General features: G+C 37.4%; 1 protein-coding gene across 2 annotated transcripts in view; it reads left to right on the top strand.

Annotated features, from left to right (window-relative positions):
• The window catches only part of SLC6A11 (solute carrier family 6 member 11), a 106,326-nt gene that overhangs the window by 42,867 nt on the left and 41,374 nt on the right, over positions 1 to 22,085 (top strand). For both annotated transcript variants that reach the window (XM_049826562.1, XM_049826561.1), the window contains exon 7: positions 9,604 to 9,738. In XM_049826562.1, the coding sequence (XP_049682519.1) occupies positions 9,604 to 9,738 (135 nt within the window). The remainder of the gene's footprint in view (positions 1 to 9,603; positions 9,739 to 22,085) is intronic.

Genomic DNA, 22,085 nt, shown 5'->3' with positions numbered 1-22,085 from the left:
TTTTTTTCCCAGCATTTAACACACAGGATTAAATAATGCTGTGGTACTCTCAGAAAGCTGTGTAGAATTGACTGATAAATCATTTAGAGATGGTGACTAACGTATCTGCTTGAGTGGCTGCAAGACTGATAGACTACATAATCAAAAAGAGGCTCACATGTGGTTAGTTTTGGTGCAAGGTTCTAGGGAAATTCCTAATTCCTATAGTACTGATGTTTCGTGGTTTTAATATTTGCAATTATTTACATTTTTTAATGTAGTTATGCATTTATTTGATGACTTTTCATATGCTAGCTACAGTACCTGATTCTCCTCTTACCTCCTTCCCAGTCAAAGCTTTTGTACAGGTAGTATACCCCGATTGCTATACTGATCTTTGCTGACTGGCACCTTTTACCTTTTGTGGCTACCTGAAGAAGGAGGTCTAGCTAGGAAATCTCACTTTACTAATCCTTTTGGTAGACAGCATTGTATCCACTTTCCAGACTGCATACAGTCGTCTTTTTTTTCCATAGTGGTGGTGTTCGTTTGGGAGTGGGGGCATGTGTGGTGGTTTTTTGTTTGTTTGAGGTTTATTTAAAGACAAGTGAGGAAAATCAAGCAGGGCAAGCAAGCAATCTAAGCTGGAGATGATAAGGAATGTTCTGGTAAAGCTCTATTTCACTGGAAAATGTTGATTCACTGAAACTAGTCATTCTTCAGAGCAGCTAGTGATTACATGAGGCTAACACTCATCTGGAAAACACGGTTTCATGTTCTCCAGCAAGCACTCAGAGGACAAACAAACCTTTACTGTCCTCTGGATCAGAGGAATGAGTTGGCCAAAAATGTTGATTGCATTCCAGTGCAGATTTGCAGTTTTTGTGTGACAAGAAAATAATCTCCTGTCCCTTGCATCTTTATCTGCTTTACAGGTTAAACTTTTTTAGTATATGTCAGAACCTAATGACTGGTGCCTTCAGTGAGAGCTGGAAGGCATGTCTAGAGTAGCTAAGAAATCAAATTCATTTAGTGCCTTATCAGTCCCCCATTTCTGCCTGTGTAAACTCATTAACAAAACTGGAAATTCAGGTACTAGTATGGGATAATTCTGGCCCACTGTAAATTATTTTAATAGAAATGGGATTGTCCTATATCAGGAACAGTCATCCCATATTAAATGTTTTTCAAGCAAAATGCAGGTTTCTGTTCATATATGTAACTAATATTGATATCTGGCTTGTTAGGTATAAAGGCAAACTAGATGGCATTCAGAAGTCTGAAAATCCTGGAAGGTTCTGAAAAGGAACAGCTTTGATTTATAAAAGCTTGAACTTTTTAAAGACCTTTTCAGAATAAAAAAAACCTGCACTCAGTTGATTAATTAGTCCTAATTTATATTTAAAATTCTTCCTGATTGATTTTTAAAGTTGACTTTTACTTGATTAAATAGCAGTCTTTGATTTCGAGATATTTGTGGCTCTGCAAATTCCCTACTTGATGGGAGCTCTACATAAACACTTTTGCTTGCAGTAATGAGCTTAGCCAAGATGCTGAAGTTTGCTTCCTCCCTACCAGTCCTCCTCTCCCTGCTCACAACCACACGGCAGGTCTTCCTCTTTGTGCACTTGAATGTTAACCAAAACTATAAATTAACATTATTCTCTAGATATCCATAGTTATACCATTATTTCATTTGCCATTCTAGTTCAAGGCTGGCCCATTTATGGTAGAGATAAAATAATGAATTTAAATAAATAGCCTCTTCAGGGTAAAAAAAACCCCACAAAACAAAGCAAGCCCCCCTAAACAAAACAAAACCCCACCACGCCCTATAGGTACTAGTGACAATATAATAAACCCTGATTTTCTCATCCGATTGCTTCTTTTGTATTTACACTGGTAGAGCTGTATCTGCTTGCCAAATTGTAGTACTCATTTTACTAAAGGTTTTCTGCAACTTTCTGCTTTTGGAAATTACACTACAGACCTCCCCTTGCTTCACAGAATTATTTTGGGCATGCTGTTTTTACAACTGTTGGAATTTTTGCATTGGCAGTGTATTAACAATATATTAACAACATGACAAGCACACTTTCTAACAAATGGATAGCACACTCTTAGGCATGTTAGTGTTTAGAATTGTTGCATCCTTTACATTTTTATCAACGTAACTCCTCTGAGGACACTCAGGCAGTTGGTAAGTATAGGATGAATATTGAGTTTGGACAATATAATTTTGGAGACCAAAGAACAGCAACACTGGGAGGATGCAAGTCATCACACTGAGTTCCTGAGATTTCTCTGAGTTGTATTTACTATAGGTATTTATCTAGGAAGTAAGTCTTCCTGCTCTTCTCCTTTGGCACTTAATGACAGTAAAATATGCAGTAGCATCGATGAAACAACATGACTAACAGTCTCACAGTTTCTTAGTTCAGTCTGTCTCCCTGTTCAGACCAGCAAGGTTAGCATTGTGTGGATTCACTAGTGAATCTTTTCATACACTTCAGAGCAGGGTCTCCAAAACCTACTATAGACCTATGCATTAATTTGTAGACTGTGTAAACTTAGGGTAACGGGACAAATAGTTTCCCATGAGCCTTAATCTAGATAAAGTAAGTCTATTCTCTTGACCTGAATCAAACCTCACTATGAATTTGACCAAGGCCTATTCAGACTGGAATGGATTCTTGAAATATGTGGAACTGTGATTTAAAGACATTCTTTCAGGATCCAGCCCATCTATTATCATCAGTCCCACTTTTTTAGAAGCTGTTGGCGCATTCTTTGTAACTGATTAGGTCATTATTAAGCTGTGCATGCCTATGGTCAGTTCAAGAAAGAATCTGGTTATGTGCATTTACCATTATTTAGTGCTTAAAGGCAGGCACTTACGTAACTGATTTAAATAATGTAATAAAATTAACTGCTTCTACATGTTATATAGGCACTTTTGTGTGTTCCAGTCCCCATGATTGGGCTTAACTATTATGTCTGCACAGAGGGGAAATTCTGTTCCAAAAAGCACTACTTAGTCTGTGTTTTCCGGTTCTATGGATTGCGCAGTCTCTGCAGAATCACTGAAACTCCCTTCTACTCACATAGCAAGGTTTATTTCTGAAGGAAATGTGAGGAGTTTTGCACCCTCTCATTGTGTTCAAACACCGAGTTGAGAAGTAGGGATAACCAAGGAACTGAGGTGTTGCTGTGGGTGCGGTGTGAAGTGCACCAGTTCTGCAGTGTAGATATAGCTATGCTCCAAGGGACTTGTCTTGAAATCTCTCAGGCCATATTTATGACCATTTCTCCTTAGTTTCTCTTGGTAGTCTAACAAATGAATCTTTTGGGGCAGCAGCATCTGTTAAATTAGGGAATTTTTACCCAGATACACAGAAATCTAGCTTTGTATTTGATCAAGGCAGTATATTTTTTTGATTAAAAAAATCAGGCCTGTCTTTGGTACTTTTTCATTGCTTTCCAGTTTTAGCTGTATTCCTGGATTGGCCTGGTAGAGGTTACTAGTGCACTAGGGTCCTCCGCACTGAGTCAAAACTTCCACCATATTTTTCCTCCCCTCCTTTTGGAACTTTTGTCTACAGGTAGGCAGTCTTCTGAACACAGATTATGTTGTTGAAATGGAATTTGGGAAGTGCTGAAAAGTTCATAAAGTCATACGCAATGTAAAGAATAATTCTTGCTGAAAACAAAAAAAAGGAAAAAGACACATTTTTCATCCATTTTTAAATATTGAAATGAAGCTTATAAATAATTACTTTGGCCTGTTAAAGCATTTTTCAGTCAAGAGAGATCTCCCTCCACACATTCACTAAAAAGAATGCCAAAACAAAATGGAATAGAATGTAATTCTTTTGTATTGACTCAAGATGAATTTTTGAGTTGAATTTTCATTTCATTGTAAAAGAAACTGTTTCACCTTGACTCAGACATTTATTTACTTATTGCCTTTATCACCACGTGGATAAAAATAAGGTCTTGCACAGCTCTGCTAGATAGAGATTTTTCTGTGTCCCAGCCAATGACCTCAGTGTGATGTGGTATTAGAAGTGTTTATTCCTTTCTGCTGTTATTGTGTGATGTAGCGTCTTCTGTTTCCTGTGACCACTGTGCATTTAACAAGGTTCTTGCATATATTCATTAGATGTCCTATTTTGGCCCCTATTTTCTAGCTTATCTTGCATTCCCGTGAATTTTTCCTCTTTGATACTTATTTCTCAACTCTCAAATATCTTTAAATTTTCTTACCTGTTGGTTTTTGAACTTTCAGCTCCAAGTGAAACTGTCTGCACTCACACATGAATCATTAGTAGCTTAGAAGAATTTCTGCAGTGTGTAGTCAGTCTGGTTAAGGATGGTTCACAAGATTATTCTGCAGCAAATTTCCTTCTGTGGATAAACACACAAACAGAAGATGATGCTGAATAAATCTGTAAAACACAGAGAAAATAGAAAAATCAGCCATTTTGCTGATTCTATGTCCCCCATCACAATCTTACATCATACAAATCCACTTATCTGGTATTCTGTTGGGTTTTTGGTTCAGTTTCTGTTTCTGCATGTGAAATTTCAGTTTCAAAAAGTAGGCAGATCTAGACATCCCCCCCCCTTCTTTTGACATACTTTTTAAAAACTTGTCAATCGGCTGTCATTCCTTTATACTGTTTTATACCATTTTTCTTGTAAATCCAATTAATGCTGAAAATCTTTCTTCAGTTGTCACTTGTATGTCCTTAGTTGATACAGTGTCACATCAACAAAAGACTCTTTTTGAAACAATGTTATATGGAAAATTTCACAGTATCTATGGTGGTTGAAAAAATCCTTTATGGTGTTATCCTCTGCTGTTAACATCTAGGAAGTTAAAATTTGGTTGAAACTGGAAAAATATTAGTGGAGCCAAGATGTGTGGGTTAACTGTGGCATGTAGAACTCCTTCTAAAATTTTGAGGGAAATCGTGCCCAAATTGGTAATACCTGAGTGTGTCTACAGACACCAGAGCAGCCAGACAGTGGTAAGATAATTATATTTCTATAGTTGTACTAATATGCCCTTCTGCATCAACATTGAAAGCAGGATAAAAATTACTCTTTACCCTGTCATATCACTCAGGTAGTGAAATTTTGGTTCCCAAGCTCTTTCTTCACACAGGAGTGTACTGGAGCATGGGCATAATTTTCTTTTTTTTGTCCTGTGTAGACAAACCTCATATGTCACTGAGATCTGAAGATTGCTCAGCAGTCTCCTCTTAAAAAAGGAAGTTGGTGGTGTCGATCTAGTTCTCTGTGGTTATGCTGTCAACTAAATAAATAGGCTAAATGATTAGCCGATATACTGAAAACACTGAATGAAAGACAAAGATGAGCAGGGAATGGCATCAGGTCTTATTTTCCATATAACTCTTCTAATACTGAGTTTGGGCAAAGTGCTGACAATTCTTGCATTGACTCTACTTGTGTTTATAGCCTAATAGAGCAATAGAGACCTTTAGGGGAAGAGGGTTAGCAAGCCAGTAATTTTCTGAAGCATCAAGTGAAATTTTAAACACTTTTATTCCATTTATAAAATGCAATTGGTTCATTATAGCGCAAACAAGCTCAAACATCGCAGCTTGCAGGAAAGAATTCCCTCAACTTCCTAGCCTTAGAAAGTTCTATTTTGTCCACTGAATTCTGGTTCAGTTATGTTCACAGCAAGAGCCAAGCAAAGGATTCAAGTTCACTACTTCCTATTCGTGACTCGCCCTGCTAAGAAGCTGCTGTGAGGTAGTCTGTGAACATCAGGCCGGTGTGTTCTGTAGTAGCTGTAGCCAGAGCAATCTATTTTTAGGCTTTTGGATTTCTGTGGGGGTGTGGCTCAATTCATTGCGTGCAGGGCTTCTTCCTTATTCTCAACAGATTTGTAATGTATTTCTTCTAGATTTTCTCTCAAGCCAAGTCACCTCCACTTGAACCTTTGCAGCATGATCTGGCCAGAATGTTCAGAAAAGCACCTTTTCATTTAGGACAAGAAGTTCAACAGTCCCGTAGCCAAATTTGAACCCATGCACCATATTTGCACTTTAAAGATACTTAGGTATGAAAAGATGCAAACTGGCAGCTAGTTCAGTTCTCAAGACCTTTATGGTGCCTTACTCATGAAATCATTACGTAGATACCTAGATATCTTTATAACTAACCTTGAGTGATACAGACATCTGAGTCTTTTACGGGTTTGGTATTTAAATTTCCAGTACTTGGCTTCGTGCTTATAACAGTAAAAAATGCAGTAAATTGCTGAAAGTATTACTAGATTTAGTGGTATTAAAAGTCTGGGAAGATTTAGGACACGTGACCTGCCTCTGAAGCCTTTCTCCAAGGACTATGCTTAAAAATTAGGCTTACCATCCAGGACTGAATGCACCCTAGTACTTCCAGTACTTAACTTACTTCCAATACTTTGGTATTTAAAGCTCATGACAGTCAATGAAATATCTATTCTCAGGATCTTTGGTCCTAATGTACTTTCAGTTAAGCACCTAAGTATGCTTAAGAGCTGTTAGATGTCCCAGTAGGTGCCTTTCCACATACTTGTATGTCTAAATATCTTTGTAAATTTGTCTTTCAATTATATTGTAATAGGAGAACTTGGTGAAAAAACTAGCATGCCAGAAATTTTTATTTTGTTTCCAACTGCTTAAACGCTGGCACTGCTCTGACAAGGGTTTAAAAAAAGCATTTTCAGCATTGGAATGCAAATTAACATACCAAGCAATTAAAGTCAATTAAAACAGGATGCAGTGTAATTAGAAACAGTTGTATTCACATTTATATTCAGAGAGGTTTGATGTGTTGAAAGAAAAGAAAACAATTCAGGAAACTTCTAATGCCTACAGATGTGATGATGATACTAATAATGGCATTTGATTTCTAAAATGCCCTATCCTCCCTCACCTCATGAGCTCTTGAGAAGCGTGATAAAATGAGCAACTACTGCACTGGATGCAATGGAATTAAGTGGCTCAACATACTGTGAGACTCAAACACCACCTACAAGTGGTGGCCTTCTCTCCCCTTTCTGAACACAATACACATTACCTGTTGCAGTACAAGAGAAGCTTGCAGCTTTAGCAGCCTCATTTGGCTGTTTGAGCACTAACACCAATAAATTGTCAACAGTGTCAGTGGGCTCAGGAAGGGTATATCTTTCCCACACATGGTTCCTTGGTGTCTCTTTCATTGTTGTTCTGGATATCTGCATTAGAATTTCTTGCCAGAAATATTGAGCCAACTGCGCTCTATTTATATCCTCTTTCTGCATGGTAACCAGAAAGGAAGGAGAGTTCTCATTCCTCTAAAGCTGAGGCACAACTATACTCATGATAAAAAAAATATGCTAGAGGTTGTGGTTCTAGTACTTGTAATAATATTAATAGGTGTGGATGGGCTGTGGAAGGCATTTGGAAAAGCAAACAGAAAACTGTGAAGTATAACTCTACAAGCCTGGATGGCTGCTGCAGGATCACAGACTACTGTACAAGAGTACCTTTACCTGACCTGTCTTGGCATAGAGATTAGTGGCTGCAGCTCTTCCTTGATGGAGCTGAGTGAGGAAATACACCTAACGGAACCTGGGAACAAATCTGCCCCTAAAAAATAGCGATCTGTTTACTGATGTAAAATGTTTCAAGGCAGTGGCAGGGTGTGCAAGGTAACAGGCTGCAAACCAGTACGGTTAATGAAGCATGATGCAATGAAATGGTATTCTTTAATGTTATAACAGATATTCAGGTGCAGCACCTTCCATGTCACCAAATGCATGTGTCTGCTGACTATCCTCTATTAAAAGCAACTGCTGATTTAAAAGAAATAGAGAAAAATAGCTGGCAAAGAATTAAATGCAGAAACATGAAAACCAGTCGCTGGCTACTCCATCTTTTCCACCCAGTATGACTCGGAGCAGGACCATGACCATTCTGTGTGTTTCATTTTTACTTCTCTGATGATCCATTTTTATTTGAAACTTAAATGTGGAGAGCAGTCTCTTTGAGACGAGATTTATTTGAACTCAGCCAGTCATATCAGTTTGCATTTCCACTAATAGTCAATTATAATAAACGTAAGGACTGGGATAAAGCTTTCCATTTTGCATTTTATTGACGTATGAATTCATAAATTCCAGCTTCTGAGACTTATAGGAACATAATGGTTGTCTCAGTTTCCTGGGAAAAGCATGGTTTGTATTTGCAAAAGGGATAAGACACCTGAAAGATATATTGATGCTTACCTTTTGTTAAGGTGAGTGAGAGTGAAGTGTCTAAATATGTCTTGGGCAGCTGGATGTGTTTGGAGATCTGTAATGTGATTTTGAGTTCCTGATTTCTGAGTGTACTGGCTGAGACACACAAGGTGATTACATTTTTAGGGTTAAATACTCATCACGGTCTGAAAATCAAATTTCAGTACATTAGTCATGAAAATGTGTTTGAGAATCCTTTCATGGGTGCATTATCTGATGTATCTCTTTCTTTTACGTAGGCATAAGACAGATAATGAACTTTGAAATTTAAAATGCGTATTTTTGAGGGCTATGCAGGTTGTATATTTGCCAAATGATTTTCCCCATTCTTGCAGCTTGTTAAGTAATTTTGACTTGTGCAAGGCAGATGAATGAGTATCATCTCATATTACAATATTTTATACCTACTCTGCACAGGCAGATATGTGTGTGTGTGTGTGTGTATATATATACACATGGCTATAGATAATTATGGAGAGTTAAGTTATGTTATTATTAAGGAAGTATTTATAGTGACATGGAATTTATCATTTAATCCATCTCCAAGTATGAGCAGCTATATATTGCTGTCAGGTTTGTGACTGTAAAATGGGATCAATTCTGCTCAATTTTTCCTTTAGAAAACATGACTTCTTGCAGGTTTCCAGAACAGCTGAACTGCTCCCCATGCTGAGAGCAAACTGATTTCTGAAAAAAAATGAGGCCATATATTGAGAAAGCAGAAATTGCTGGGCTTGAGCACTTCAGAAATTTTGCCTGAAGGTGCTTTGCATGATAAGGGTACTATAGCAAATTGCAAGGAGATATACATAGCATTTAACCTTTTGGCTTGATGAAATGTTTATTCCTTAAACACAGACATGCAGGCAAAGCAGTCTTATGAGATGACAGTTAAGTAATTACTAGGTGACTGAGAATTCATGGTGTATGTTGTTATATAATACATATAATGTAATGCAATTAATTACTTGCTATTATGAGTCAATTTCCCTGTATCTGTGTTTGCAATAGTATGTGGTACAGTGTACAAGTACACTATAGCTTTGTGTCTGGTCACCAGTCACAAAGAGAGAGTACAGAGAGCTTTACAGAGAGCTTTCCAGTCTCTCCCCCCAAAAAAGTGTTGACCTTTCCTACAAGACGTAAATAGTTTAGAAAAGAATATGGTTGGAGGACCAAATTCACCTGCATGGACAAAGGCATCAAAAGCTCTTTTCCTCCAGAAAAGGATTTGGTTTTTTATCTAATAGCAAAATGGATGTGAAAATGAGGTGGCTTTGTTGCAGTTGGAAGAAAATACTTTTCTAATGTTTGCTTCTTCTTGCTAGGTTGTATATGTAACAGCCACATTCCCCTATATCATGTTGATGATTCTTCTGATTCGTGGAGTAACATTACCAGGTGCTTCCGAGGGGATAAAATTCTACTTGTACCCTGACCTTTCTCGACTGTCTGACCCACAGGTAGGATCATGGTCCACGTATTTATTTTCCTCTCTGACTGGGAAAAAAATGTAAGGGTTTCTTGATTTTAAAGTTTGAGTATAGGTGATTGCTGGATCGTTGTTCATTGTAGGAGATTTTGAATTGTGGATAAGGGTGTTAAAGCCATCGATGCTTACATGTGTTGGAATAGATTATTCCTTTAGTAGAAAAGTACCTTGGTTGACAAATCAGAATTTTCAGAAATATTGAGTTGCAGTTGTTGCTTCTGCCACAGAGGGGCAAAAGCAATGCTATTGATTCAATGGGAACAAATTTAACTGAGACTTATCTATTTTACGGTTCTCTGCTCATTCTAAATCTGTCAAGATTAGTAGAGAAATTAATCATTCTGACGATTGTTTTCTTTGAAGCAGAAATCTCTATGTGCAATCAAGGAGGAATGAAGTACTCAAACTAGGAACTCTGTCTTTTTTGTTGTTTCCAGAGTAGAGTTGAACATGGAAATACTGGATTAAGTTGATTTTTTTTTCAGTGACAGATGACTACAGTAAAACAGTTATTATATATCGTTTGTCTGACATCGAGGAGGGAAGATGACACAAGCGCTACAAAACCTGACAGGTTGCAGACAGCATTTTGCTTACCTGGTTTGGCAATGTAAAAGGCATTATATGGTGTTACTCCTAGGGCTATTACAATGTTAAATGGATCCTGAGATGGAGATAGAAAGGAAGTTTGGGGATATTTGTCAAAATTAATTTTTATTTAATCTGCTTACTGAAAATGTGTCAGCATAACTTTTTTTAACCTCTGCTTGTGGAAAATGTGTATTTTGTGCAAAAGACAATAGAGGGAACCTTTCAGTTTATTTCCTTGAAGTGTCTGAAATGAAAGGCTCATATAAAGTTAACTTTAAAAAAAGTAATATTTCTACATAAAAAACAAGCTAGAAGAAAAAGATTAATTTAAAATATTGAAAATTTTAGGTGAAAACTTAATCATGTTGCCAGTTTTGGACTCGACAATGTTTCCATTGTTCTATGTCGGCATAGATGGGAAGTGAAAGAAGAGTTGTGGAAGTGGTGTTAGAATGTCAGTGATGTGCTACGGATTTCCAATGGCTAGCTTGCTTACAGTTAGCCTCAGTTCACTTGAGAAATTAGCACAGTAACAGAGAAAAACAACAGGGTTCTCTGCCACGCTCAGAGTTATTTGTTTGCAACATATAATAGACTCAGACTGTAGTAAATACAGCAAGCCAGTCCAATTTCAAGTGAACCCCATGCATCTTAACTCATTTTAGCAGAGACAAGAAATTTGACTGTCATATGCTTATCTGAGAACAGGAATGGCACTGGTTTCTTTTGTCCAGTTTTAACGAGTGCTTCACCCCGCTGTATGGTTCTGAAAACTGAAGTTTACCCGCTACCTTAATAAAAAGTGTTCACTGCACACTCTTTTCTTGTACTACACCATGATGATTCCTCCACCTGCAAAGTTTATCGATCTAGTGTGAATAGGAGGTAGTCCTGCTGCTTAAATGTTGATTCTTTCACTTGTCCAGCGGTGTGTGAGAGGACCGTTAACAGGATTTTGCCCTGTGTGTGGATTTTTCACAAGCCACTGACACCCTTGCTTCTGTTTGTCCTTGAGGGAGGGCATGCAAGCTTAAGCAACATTATTGTCAGGCTACAAGGGGGTTTTATATGCCTATTTACTATACTGGTTCCATTTGTAAAGAAATACGTTGTTGCCATGACAATTTCCAAAGCACGTAGTATTAGTCTAAGCAGTCTGTGAAGTACAAAGCACTTAAGACACGTGTGCATGTATCTGTTTGTCCCACACATACAGCTCAGCTGATACTAGAATCTCCTTTGGGAAGGCTTAATGGATTGCTTTAACAAGCCAACTTCCTTCTCCGTTTCAAGGAGACTTTAACTGACACATTGCTGTATTTCAGCCTTAGTATTTTAAGCACCTTTTTGTAGGAAAGAAGCTGAAGTAGAATGGACCATAGTAGAGAGTGTGAACACTAATACAGGTAATTTAATGGTAGTATGCATGATGAAATGGTTTTAGAGTATTATTTTTGTGTTGAAAAAATGCTATTTCATTCAAATAGAAATATTTTGTTGAGACTAATCAAATCAATTTTTTAAGAAAGATTTCTGAGTTACGGGCAGGATCTGTGGTCAATTTTCAAGAAATGAAGGAAGTTTAGCTTCTCAGTCTTAAAAATAGAATTTGCACAACTCATTAAAAAAAAAAGTAAAGTGGAGTTAGTTCAGCTTTATTACGATTTTTTTAATTGGTAAAAAGATAGATATATAGACATTTTCCATTTTATGAAAATGTAGAACTTAATAATATTCAAACCCATGCATTTTTTGCATCACACAGCCCCACCCCCATTCCATAGGCCTTTTCTCAATTTGTTCTAGAGATTTTTGCTAAGAAGCAAGTATAGGACAAGTGATATTTGTGCTTCCAGTTTTCATCTTTACTCTTGTTTATTTGGATTTACTCCGCAATATGAAAGCATAATGCATGTGTACTAGCAAAAGTTGTTTTCCTCTTTATTTGGAGGTCTGTTTAAACAATGTTTCAGGGAGACTACTGTGTCTGTATTAGGAGAGCGGTATTTGAACCACAGTGCCAACTATGTTTACTGTGGATTAAATAAATTAAGTTTCTCTTCAAGGCTCACTTTAGTTTGAAGTTCTCAAATCTTTTGTCTTTGTGTAATTTGCATTCCATGGTTCATTATAGCTTTCTAAGCAGCTAATTCATCTGTCTTTTCAGTTCCTCTTAGCTTTCAAGTGCTGTGTTCTCTATTTCATTTTTATATTCTATCTTTTCAGCAGACTGAATCCTCTTGGTCTGAAAATGCCATCTTTTGTCCTGTGTATCTGTAGAGCTCATACTGATCACTTTTCATTATAATAGTGGAATACTATATTTAAGCTTCAGAAATGCTTTGTTTTATCAACAGTAAGGTCTCTATAGACTTCATGCTCAAATTGACTTGAAATATGTTGCTCTACCTCAATCTGGAAGATACAGGTGCTGTTTATAGCTTAAGTATGGGGTCTTTCCTGAGTTATGCCACACACAAAAGAAGTATTTTACAAAGTTAATAGGTTTGTTATGTTTTTTTGTGTGCAAAGTCACTTAATATGTAATTGTGTGTGGTATGTACTCACTGCTCCTTTTTGGGGAAAACATTTGGTTTTTCATAATGGGATTTTCCAACCGGTTGTGCATGGATGAGGTTAAATCAGTTTGGGACTAGCAGATGTACCAGTCTGATGGATCAAGGAGTAATAGTATGGTCAATAATGTGGAAAACACACATGTAAATTTAAACCCTGCTGTAGCAGTGGATTCTTAAAATAAAAATCAAGCAGCTTTGTTTATTGCGTGCTTGTATGATAATAAGTGGCTGTTACTGGTTTTTTTATTTTAAAAAAAAAGTTTTAATGAAGATATTCATTATAGCATCTGTAGGGGTGAGCATGTCAACATAGTCAGAATTGCACTCTCTTCCGAACAGTTGGTCCTTACCAAAATCTTGAACAAATTTAATTTGGGTTTTGCGACTAAATTGCACATGAGAATACTTTTCTGTGTGGAAATAATACAGGTTGTACTTTCTCTCTGACATACTTTCATGTGAATATTAAGCATGGTAAATGAATGACAGGGCAATTTACATATAAGGTACAGGAAAATCTAAGCCATCATAGTTATGATTGATTTTAAATTTCTCTGATCTTTCATTTGCAGTGGGAAAGTGTTAAAATTGCAGTAAAACTGTTGGCAGAAACATTTCTACAACTCACCTTTAGTAGCTCAGCTATGAGAATTCAGCTATTAGGTAACCATGACTGTGTAGAGCTTCCAGGTGTGTTCTATGGGTGCCCTTGCAATGGGTACTTCACCCAATTTGAAAATGCCTTCCAGAAGTTTTTCCAAAAATTTCCCTGGCACTGAAATTTGGTTGGCTGTCTTGTAGCTCACTGGATCTTCCTTCCTGCCCTTCATGATTATAAGTACCAAAACATGAATGCACAGCAACAAGCGTTAATTTAACCTGCAAAACCCCTTACCCTAGATAAGTCTTATAGTACAAAGATGGCTCTTTTCCTTACATTGCCCTCTGTCTCAAAAATGTCTTTCTTCCTGCGTTTTCCTGTGTGGCACTTAGGCTAAATTTTCATGTTCTGTGTGTTTATAGAGAAAAAGAACTTTATAGTACATCTGGTATCTGTTTTAGGGAAAACACTTTTTGTGGTAGAAAATAACTTAGAATAAATGAACGTTCAAATTTTTTTTTTGCCTGAAAATTGTAGTTTTCATGGCATAATCCTTAATTTTCAGGTTAGCATGAGTATATTTTGCTAGTTATTCACTCATCCTTTAACATCACCTTAGTATGTTTGAGCATATGCATAAAATTATACTTTTAAAAAAGATGGTACTCACCAAAGCTGTAAGCAATTGCTATCCAATTAGGCTAATTATAACATGCATATGTGTGAGACATTTGGGAATACTGTATAGATGTAGAGATAATATTTTCTTAAATCTTGTTCTGAAAATCCAAACTGGAAAAGTATGTGAGAATTTACCTTCCCTTAACTTTTTATTTCCAATGTTTAATAACGCAGAGTTGTTTTAGCAATGAGAACTGAAGCAGTTATGCCACTCTGATTCTGTACAAAGAACTCTTTTCTTAGCAGTAGAAGAAATAACCCAGATTGATTCAATTTTAGTACATGAAGCCTGGAAGCAAGCAACTATCGCAATTGTATCGCCACCTTGAGGCCAAATGAAACCTATGTTTTCAAAGGGTGGAGAAGAAAACTCTCTCCTGGCTTTGAAAGTCCAGGAAACTATTGCAGTTAAACAGAATTGTTAGGGCTCTGTTTTTTTTCAAAAATTGTAGAAGAAATTGTGATTTAAATTTTGGGAGGTTTCATGCTCAGAAAATTAAGGGAACTGTATGGATTCCTGAGTAGTGGACTGTATCTATCTGAGCATACTCATCCTTAAAATTGGAGCCTAGGAATTTTCACACGTTGGCAATGAAATGATATCTAATTGCTGGAGAACTTTTTGATGCTTTTATTTGTTTAGAATGTGACAAGTGAGAAACTCGCAGTCTAATGAGAAACTTACTTCATAGGGTGCATTCAGTCCTGGATGGTAAGCCTAATTTTTAAGCATAGTCCTTGGAGAAAGGCTTCAGAGGCAGGTCACGTGTCCTAAATCTTCCCAGACTTTTAATACCACTAAATCTAGTAATACTTTCAGCAATTTACTGCATTTTTTACTGTTATAATCATGCAGCCATTTAAAAAAACCCAAACAACACAATTAACTGGGAAAAAATAGTAGAGATGAGAGGAGGAGGATATCCAGTTCCCATCACACTCATGCATTTCTGTTAACAGCTATGGAATTTACTTTTCTTTTTCTGACCAATTTCTTCCCATTCTGTTTATTGTTTGCTTCATCAGGTATTCACTTTCTGAACTAGGCAGTTGTGATGCACATGCACGTGAGTTGCAGTAAATTTAAAAAAGAGTGACAGTGAAATGCCAGAAATTCATACAAGAGCCATAGGTATAAAAATCCTTAGCTGACTTTACTATCTGTATAACTACAACTCCCACTTTGCGCATGTATCTTTAAAAAAGAGTCTGTTCATTTGATATAGAAACTAAATTTCAAGCCGTTCTTTCTATGAAAGGAGAAAAATATTGCTGCTGATTGTGAGGGTCTCATGTTGCTGTTAAGTAGTAATCCCCCCCCAACTTTTAAAATTTAAACTTGAAAAAGAATTAATTCTTCTCAAAGTCTGCTGTTCGCACCATTATTACAAATTACTGAGATTTTAAATTGTAAGCTAAGTACAGGATATAGACTGGTACGGTGTTTAGCAACATTTTGCCCTACAATGTAGTTTATAATCTCCACAATGAGGAACTATTTCATTTTAGTATGTACCATGGGTTTTGCATTACAAATTACTTATGTAGTTTTAAAGAATAGGAAGACCAAATTGCTATAATGCAGTGTTCTTGCTGAAAGGGCAGTGGTGTTCAACAAAGCCATAAATCACTCCTGGGATGGATACTATTCCCGCTTTCCCCAAAGAAAGACTGAAGGCAAGCTTGGGAGCACATTTCATTTCCCCTGCTCAACGGAACATACATACAGCTCTCTCTCAGTGAATCTGTACTACAGTTATTGGCACATACATTTCAAAAGGCATGGGCTGAAGACATTCAGGGTCTTCTCCTATCTCTGCAATGCATGGAAGAGCTTAGTATTTGTTCACCACACGAGTCATTACATTGTGCAAAGATTTTAGGTGTATTTGAATATGCTGTGGGAAAGACACAATCTAAGTTGAACATATCATTGCCAAACTGTTGGTATATGTGAGTGCATGTGACATACCTTTTTATGCCTCAACATGTGGGGTTTTTCAACAGCGTAATATCATGACTATTAATTTTTACGTAGCAGATGTGGTTTCGGAAGTCCAGCTATTGCTTTGGAGAGTTATTTCAAGCCCTGAACAAATAGTTTGCCACCTCCTCCCCATGATTTTCTCTTGTGTTTCTTGCTATTGCTACACAAGCAACAGCAAGCTGAGCAGGCAACATCAGGTTTTGGCAGTTAGGAGAGACTTGCTGAAAGAATGGGGTAATTTTGTAATTTCCCTGGGGCTTCTAGGGCACGTGAAATCTCTTCCAGCTATCCTTGCAACCCCTTAGCAACCTTGGCAATGGAGAAACATCACCTGAGTTTCAGGGAAGCTCTAACTGCACTTTAATATTAGACTTTATGGCTAGTGCGATATGCCACTGGAGGGAGACAGGATCCACACATCAGCTCTGTGCATTGGCATAACAGGGAGAGATTTTTCACTCTTTACAACGATGGCACCTGAAAAGAAGTACTAGATAAACTTGAAGAGCCATTTTGTGCGTAAATTAATTAACATTCTCAGGAACATTTAGGGTATTGCGAATAGTATCGATGACTCCAGCCTGTCAGCTGCTCTAGGAGTCAAATCTCCTAGCAAGAGAAGAGCTGTTGTTAAAAATTCTTTTGTTTCAGATGAAATTAAAAATTGGTACAAAAAATACTAAGTGATATATGGATATTAATGAGCGAATAATAACAAGGGACCTTGTGCTGCACAGTGAGGAGAGTCAGTAAGTGAAGCAAATAAATAGTCTATACTATTTCTGGGACAGTCACAAGGGGGTGTAGGATGCCATATAAATAGAGGCACTGGAAATGTATAGTTATTTTAGGAATTGCTAACAGAATTCTTGTTAATGTTGTTATTCCGGAGGAATGAGAGAAAAAAAGAAAAAGAGAAGATTACTACACTAGTGGAATGATATGCAGCTTGCAGAAAAACTGTTATTTACTGTTTAAAAAATTGAGTGCCCCTAAAGATTATTCTTTGAAGACCTGTACAGAAAAATTGCTTTCTAATACCCCAGACATTTCTGAGGCTCTTTTTATTTCCAACCTAGAACTGGAAAAACAGTTGAATTCTCAAAACGATCCAACAAAAAGAAGGCTGGGCAAATATCTGCAGAATTAGCAATGGCTAAAATGTATTGTGTACACCCCACAAACTACCATTGGAGAGACGCCATGCTGTAGGCGTTGACTGGTCAGCCTGGCAAGGTCTCTACCTAAGGGTCTTACAGTAAATGGAGTGGGGTTCACACATTTTTTCCTCAGAAGTAGCCTAGAGAAGATTGGTACTGAAGTTCTCTCCTGAAGGTGTTCTCTGAACTAATAGAAATACAAAATGAGAAGGAGGCAGAAAGGAACAGAAAAGGTGCCTTCCTCCAGGGTGGTATGAGAAAGTTGGGGACTGCATTGAGCTGTGGGCTATGTAGGCATCTTACAACTACATGTGCCTTACTGCTGCTCTTCCCTCTTCCTACCGTGCTTTTTGTATCCGCTAGCACATAGTTTATATGACACTTGTGCATATGTATGTGATTTATTTGCAAGGCCAGTGTGGAAAAGGGAGAAAAAAGTGATAGAAAACAAGGAGAGGGAAGCTGGGAGGAGAAGGTGGGAGGTGACTGATGACAGTTGCTGGCACACTGCCCTAATGTATGTGGGAAAACAAGCTGCCTCTCCCATCATGAACTGTCACCAGCTGCCAGGCAGCTCACAGCGAGGATCCAGATCCAGGAAAGCAAATTGGAAATAAGATGGGTGCATTGGCAGCTATGACTTTCTTATGCTCTCTACTCTGAACATCTATGCTACGTTGTTGACTATTCCTACCTTACAGATAAAGTATCTCCACTGTATTAGTATAGTTTTTGTTTAGGCCATTGAAGCTGGATTGATTGTTGACTATTTTACGTAGCATTGCATAATTGTTTCTTCCTTATGCTTTATAAAATGTTTATATGCGCACACACATATATACACACTAAAGTTATATCATCAAAATTGTCCATGAAGATAACTGACAGGATGGGAAAGTCAACATGTTTTCTTAACTTCACATTCTGCTGTGATGCATTGTGAATACAGTTCATATTCTTTTCTCTGAAATAGGAGTCTTTTAAGAAATAAATTTATTCCTGTTTTAATATTAAATTCCAGAAAATTTTGTAATACAGGAATTCCTGCAAAGGTCCTTCCTTAACTATGTTCATAGTCTTAGATTTCCATATGCTAACATATTTTCCTATATGGATGTTTATAGACAGCTACTTCAAACACTGAGGCTCAAATAAACTGAGCATTCTGTGACCATTTGCATCAGAATCCTGGCCACAAGAATATCTTTTTATGCCGTCAGAGAACAGAGGCAATAACGTGTTTTGTCACACCAGTGCCAACCAAACACTACTACTTCAATTTAGGACTGTAAATAAGGGTGAGGAATGAAAGCATCTGACTGTCACAAAGAGAGAGGCAATAAAATCCATTGAGTAAATTTGTTACAAACTTGGCAGGAAATCATCAGATGTTGATGCAGTTTGGGATACGGGTTCACCGATCTTTCATTCATTTGTTTATTGTCAACCCATGTGAACTTTTCAGAGAACATTTGAATCAAGAAAGTGCAGCTGAATTTGTAAAGAGTGGGAGGCAGAATCTGGTTCCTGGTGATTTTGCACGCAAGTTCTGCATTCACATATTGATATTTTAGCAAAACAAACACAATACATTTCACAAAGACCAGAGCTTTAACAAGTGTTTTTATTTTAAAGAGGTGGTTTCCTTTTTTTATGTTTACTATTATATTTGGAATCAAAATCTTGTTTAGGAATTAAAAGTCAAATGCTTCATTTAAAAATAGAAAAATAACATTTGACTTCTCAAAATAACCTTTCAGGTTTTAACCAATGCTTTTACTGTTTGACACAAATTTACAAATAATGTAAATTAAACTGAATCTGCATTCTTCTGCAAAATTAAACATTTGATCAATGCCAATACTTTCAGTAGCCCCCTTAGTGTCAAAAGTGCAGGTCCTGAATACAATTCCTAAATGGCATCTTTTTTATTCTGGTGCTTTTTTTATCTTGAACTTGGTTTTACTTTGTTTCTGCCAACTCTGTGGCATAAATGAAAGGTTTTTCATTGCCCAGCTCTCTTTAGAAAGGACTAGGCTCACAGCAGAATTTTAGTGAACGTTGAGTGGCTTGTTTACTAAAATTTGCCAGTTGAGTATACAGTTCCTGTCACTCTAAAAACAACTCATGCTTTTAAAATACTCTAAATCCCTCTGTGTAAAATAATAAAACAACATGGTGACTTTGAGGGATGTTCACAAAAAAGTATAGTGAGAGCTGGTACTTTCCCAGCCTGGAGGTCTAAATGAACTTGTTTACCCATCCATGAAGGTGAGCAGAACATAGGTGGAAAATGATTGCAGCAGTTAAAGCACTGAAAAAAAGTATAGTCAGGGCAATAGCCTTCAGTGAGTTACTATCTTATGGAGGAAGGCAGCAAATGTGGCACATGATTAGGGATTACAAACTAAAATGATCTGTTCTGTTTCTTGATCTTCACAACAGAGTAGATAAGGTGGCCCAGAGTCATCATATTTAACATTACATATATAACTGGCATGTGTAAGCAAGATTCTGACATTCAGTGAGGAGGGAAAGGGGTCTTGGAAGTTTAGTTCGGTCACCCACCATTTGCAGCAGTCTTAGAAATTCCTTTTTGCACTAATTCTGTAGAGCGCTTGGAATGACCACAGTCTTACAGCCAGAGCAGAGACAGGTACCTCAGCTTGTGCGAATGAGGCAGAGGCTAAATAACGCAGGGGCTAATTTACTCTCCTGGATATTTTGAGACTGACCAGGCAATGATTTTCAGTTCTGGTATATCTGTGGGTTTGTATTTATATAACGCCATTTACCTGCAGATTTTGAAGTAGTTTAGGTCACAAAATAGTATTAAGTATAGTCAACGCATAAGTCGGTTGTTAAAGAACTGTCTGTCAAACACAACTCCAAACAGTAAAATATTAATATTGTGCTCTCTTTAGGTCCAAGAGAGGTGGTTTGTTGTTTTGGGGTTTTTTATACACTGGCTTAAATTTTTACTTTAGCTGCATAGTCATACAGGTGCAAATAGAAGTAAGAACTGGATGCGTATTACCAAAATACAGAGTTGAAGAATGCAAGACTAAATGAGTCGGCAGCAAGTGGGAAAGGGGAAGAAATAAAAAAAACATGGTCCCTTTTTGTCTTCTTTACCTCCAATCTACAGTACTCAGTACAGTTGGATGGATCAGACTGAAGCAAATCATCCTTCACGTTGAGGGGGAACATGCAAGAAGTGATTCTGAGGGACAGACACAGCATCAACGATGCTTGTGGGTTGGAATGACTTATACATCACTCCATGCTCCCGGCTGGGTATGGGGAAAAATACCTACCAGCACATCAGCACTTTGAACATTTCAGATAAGCATTTAAAATAAGCCTAGGATATTAGCAGTACAATGTGTTTTTCCCGAGTTAAGTTCTCCAGGACAAACCCATCACAGGGAAGAGATGGCAAGCTTATGCCTGAAGGTCTAAAACAACTTTGCTTTATTACTTTGCATTTCTCCATTCCGCCATTGCATTTATTTATGAAAATTATCTAGGGAAGTCATTCTGATTTTTATATCTGTTGAGCCCCTTACAGGGCTGGATGTTGTTAGCAGCTCCTTACCTAGTGTTGTGAGCTTCTTTAAACTCTCAGGTGGAGTCTCAGTGACTTGTAACTCCGAACAACCAGAAAACCCAAAAATGCCTCTCTCAAAAAAAAATTAAAATCTTAAGATCTGGGATTGATTGGATAAGTTGTTGCTCTAAGCTTGCTAGAGGAATCTCACAGATTCTTGGCACATAACCCTGGGTAGGTGCCAGGTTCTTGGTCTTGTTGTAAGCAAATCCCAGCTCCCATTCACCAGTAGTTAACTCTGAGACACATAGTCAGATAGTACGTACCAAGTTATCATCTTTGCATCAGTGCAATGGTGCCCTGCCAGTTGCAGAGGTAAGGCCGTGCTCATTCACAGAATCAGATTTGTCCAAGTTCAGAGAACAAGTCAGTGGCTTGTCTATGGGAGTCTTGGTTGCACACCCTTGATAGCAGTGCTTGCTGTTTATTGCAGATGCTACAAGGCTTCCCACCTCTAGTGGGCTGTTACATTTAGACTTGAAGGCTTCTGACTTGCATGCAAGTTAAGAGTATGGAGAGAGATGAATTTAAAGCTTTAAGTTAGTTATCTATGATTCTATAAAACATCTAAATTAATGACTGTCACTTGCTTAGCACTTAATCATTGATGAAATTCAAGGAGGAAGACCCTACAGACAAAGAAGTAGTGTTTTGGTTTGTGACTATAGAATCTTTGAGACTGCAGTGAATAAATATATATGGGTTTGCGGCATACATTCACTGAGGAGGTAACTGTGACGCTCAATATTCTGAAACAAGTTACGACTGGGCAGTGCTGCCACTGAATTGGTATTCTGAAGATGAGGTAACCTTAATGGTTTCTTACTTTTGCTTCTTAGAATTTCTGTTCTGTTTTGACTGAGAAAAGTAAGTAATATGGAGCCTTTTGTTTTAACTCATTTGGGTTTGCTCTACAGAGTGGGGGTGTATCTATTCAGCCTTAATTGTTGCTTAAAGACTTTTATTGGCTTTTCATTTCTATGTGCTTCCTTGGGCTCTCAGGTAGACAGTTCTGTGTAGCCTTGACTCATTCTTGTTACTTGTCTTCAACATTCAAACAACCGAAAAAAAAATTTGTTTGTAGTTTGAACATGATTGTACAAAATGGC

This window comes from Accipiter gentilis, chromosome 23 (assembly GCF_929443795.1).
Source record: "Accipiter gentilis chromosome 23, bAccGen1.1, whole genome shotgun sequence".
Classification (NCBI taxonomy): domain Eukaryota; kingdom Metazoa; phylum Chordata; class Aves; order Accipitriformes; family Accipitridae; genus Astur; species Astur gentilis.
The sequence above is the reverse complement of the archived record's forward strand: the minus strand, read 5'-3'. Positions and strand labels throughout refer to the sequence as shown.